The sequence below is a fragment of the Phalangium opilio genome, unplaced genomic scaffold, assembly GCF_054372755.1.
Source record: "Phalangium opilio isolate 3A_F unplaced genomic scaffold, DU_Popi_V2 ptg000078l_1, whole genome shotgun sequence".
In the NCBI taxonomy this organism is placed as follows: domain Eukaryota; kingdom Metazoa; phylum Arthropoda; class Arachnida; order Opiliones; family Phalangiidae; genus Phalangium; species Phalangium opilio.
Window position 1 is genome coordinate 1,693,873 of NW_028324186.1, and position 2,316 is coordinate 1,696,188.

Sequence of the window (2,316 nt, forward strand, 5' to 3'; positions counted from 1 at the left end):
ACCGACAAAGTTTCCGAGAATATCGTTAAATAAAATTGAGACGTCGTCTTCGTAATCTCCGTATTCCTCGACAAAGGATTCTAGAATTCTTTCGTAGTTAAGCAACGGAATAGCTCTAATTAGGTTTTTCTCCACTCTCTCGCTCCAATTAGTATCCGTGGGTAAACAAGTGATATCGTGGGCGATTTCGTTATGACAGCTGATATTTTCGCACGAATCAGTGAAATTAAATAAAATATTGGTCAAACTGTCCAAGATAATCTTCTTCATTATTTCTCTGGCCTCTTCTTTTCGCTTTAATTCGCTACCAATGACATTTTTCAAGTTCTTTAACCTTAACCAACTGTCCTTATTTAATGAAAATTCTTTCGATGTTGAGAATAGAATATTATATCTATTATTCGATCCTCTAATATATTGACGAATATCAACTATTTTTCCTCTCTGACATACGAAGCCTTCTAGTTTAACTCTCTGAGTACCGTCAACTAACCAAGTCAGAAATCGTCCCGTTATTCCGTTAAAGAAAGCGTCAATATCCGCTTCGAAAGTCCATATACTATTCCAAATACAACTGTCGAAAGACGCTTCGGTTTTAGTATCGAGTCGTTTGACATTGAAGACGGGAAGAATTCCGCTTCCAACGTAAATGTTTTGCTTCTCCGATAGGTAGTGTACTTGATTCATCTCTAACCGGTTATGAGAGAATGCTTCTTAAATCCGAGGTTATATAGAGCCTTTTTACTCGGGATTAAATAACACCGAGCGATCCCTAGTTATCATGATAGAATTTTCGAATTCGGAATAAATTATGCACGTGACATTGTGTGGTAAATTGTTTTTAATTTCATATTGATACGTAGATTTCCTTGTCGGGGCAATGAAAGATGACTAGCCCCCGCATTTTCATCCGGGCTTAAATCTAGGCAATACAAAGCGTAACCTTTTTTGTACTCTTCGTACGTGATAAAATTTCCCTTGTTTTTTCTGTATGTATTTAAAGAGGTGAATAACGACATGTACTCTCGAGTGTATAGATTGTTTTCGTAATCAGGCGTAAAGGCTTCCGAAGGATAGGTATCAGTACCGACGTTGACGGATAGGTAATTAAGATCAAAGGTTTCAAAATTAAAGGGATTTAAAGAATGATTACCATTAAAGGCCGAGGTTCGAACTAGGCCTACGATTACTCTTTGAGGTATTTTACCTAAGAAGACGTTTTCTCGATTAACGTCGTTCATTCCAGCTGGAATTGAAAAGGTTTTCACGACTGTTTGATTCAAAGGATAGATGGCGCTGGTTTGCTCTAATACCGTAGCGTGGGCTAACATTATTTCGGGATTTATTTTTAGTCTTTTAACGTACAATGAGGCATTATCGATAACCACTTTATATTTCTTATCAGCGGCTTCTTTCGATATTACGCAAAACTCTGGTTTGGATCGAATAAGCCTAAATCTAACGTCTACATTATTCAATAGGAAACGATTTAAGCGACAAATATCAACGTGTAACGGGGCGTATAAATCTATCGTACTCGATACCTTGGCTCTCTCGGCTCTTCTTAATATCCCATTGGTAGTAAGATAATTATTGGCTGCCACCCAGGCGGAATCGGGATCGATCGGATTATCCTTATAATATAAGCCTAGATTTAGTTGGCTTTCTTTAGCATCTGTACCGTAATTTAATAAATTCTCGAGATAAGCGATATAAGGGGCTCCTTGGTTAGGGGACTGAACGCTCGTGTTTCCTAAAAAGACGTCTATTTGGGAAAAGAGGGCGGCGTGTAAAAGATTAACCGGAGCTACTTTTTTTTCAGCCGCTGGTACGGCGGTGCCGTCCAAATGAAGCACCCTGACCTTCAGCCTTAACCTAGTTTTAGAAAGGTCGATATAATGTTCGCTCGTGCCAGGGACAAAAAATTCCAAAGGTCCACTATCCGTTACGGAGCTTAAAGGTTGATAACTTTCGTCGCTACTAGTTATAATGTTAGCGTTCAAAGGGGGTGTCGCGAATAGGTCTAATTCCCCCATCATGCCTTCGAATTGGGCCATCTTATTTTACGATAAAAAATTGGCCTTTGATCTATTTTTCTTCTTTCGAATCTTCTGACGTTTCTGTCGAATACCAGACCCGTACTGAGAATTAGCCAGACTATCACCCGCTTTATGAATTAAATTTGAGCCCGCTATTTTTAGATTCCTTTTGAACGCTCTCTTGGGTTCTTCTCCAGCGCTCATATCTTGAATAAACCTTCCACCAAGTCCTAAAGCTTCTTTACCCATGCTCTTAGCTATCGGTTTCGCTAGAGGA

At 39.1% G+C, this 2,316-nt stretch overlaps 1 protein-coding gene across 1 annotated transcript; it reads right to left on the reverse strand.

The window, feature by feature from the left end:
• Positions 1–809: 809 nt before the first annotated feature.
• LOC149654993 (uncharacterized protein F54H12.2-like) lies at positions 810–2,057 on the reverse strand. Its single transcript, XM_089844993.1, has 2 exons — positions 1,538–2,057; positions 810–1,246 (listed from the first exon to the last, which is right to left on the reverse strand). The coding sequence occupies exons 1-2, from the start codon at positions 2,055–2,057 to the stop codon at positions 810–812; spliced, it is 957 nt and encodes a 318-aa protein (XP_089701119.1).
• Positions 2,058–2,316: the final 259 nt, after the last annotated feature.

Bases quoted from the DNA above. Each gene is read 5' to 3' on its own strand.
- LOC149654993 (XM_089844993.1), bottom strand. From the start codon at position 2,057: ATGGCCCAATTCGAAGGCATGATGGGGGAATTAGACCTATTCGCGACA. The intron at 1,247-1,537 runs GTACGATAGATT...TTTCAATTCCAG, and splicing joins CGAGAGAGCCAAGGTATCGA to CTGGAATGAACGACGTTAAT.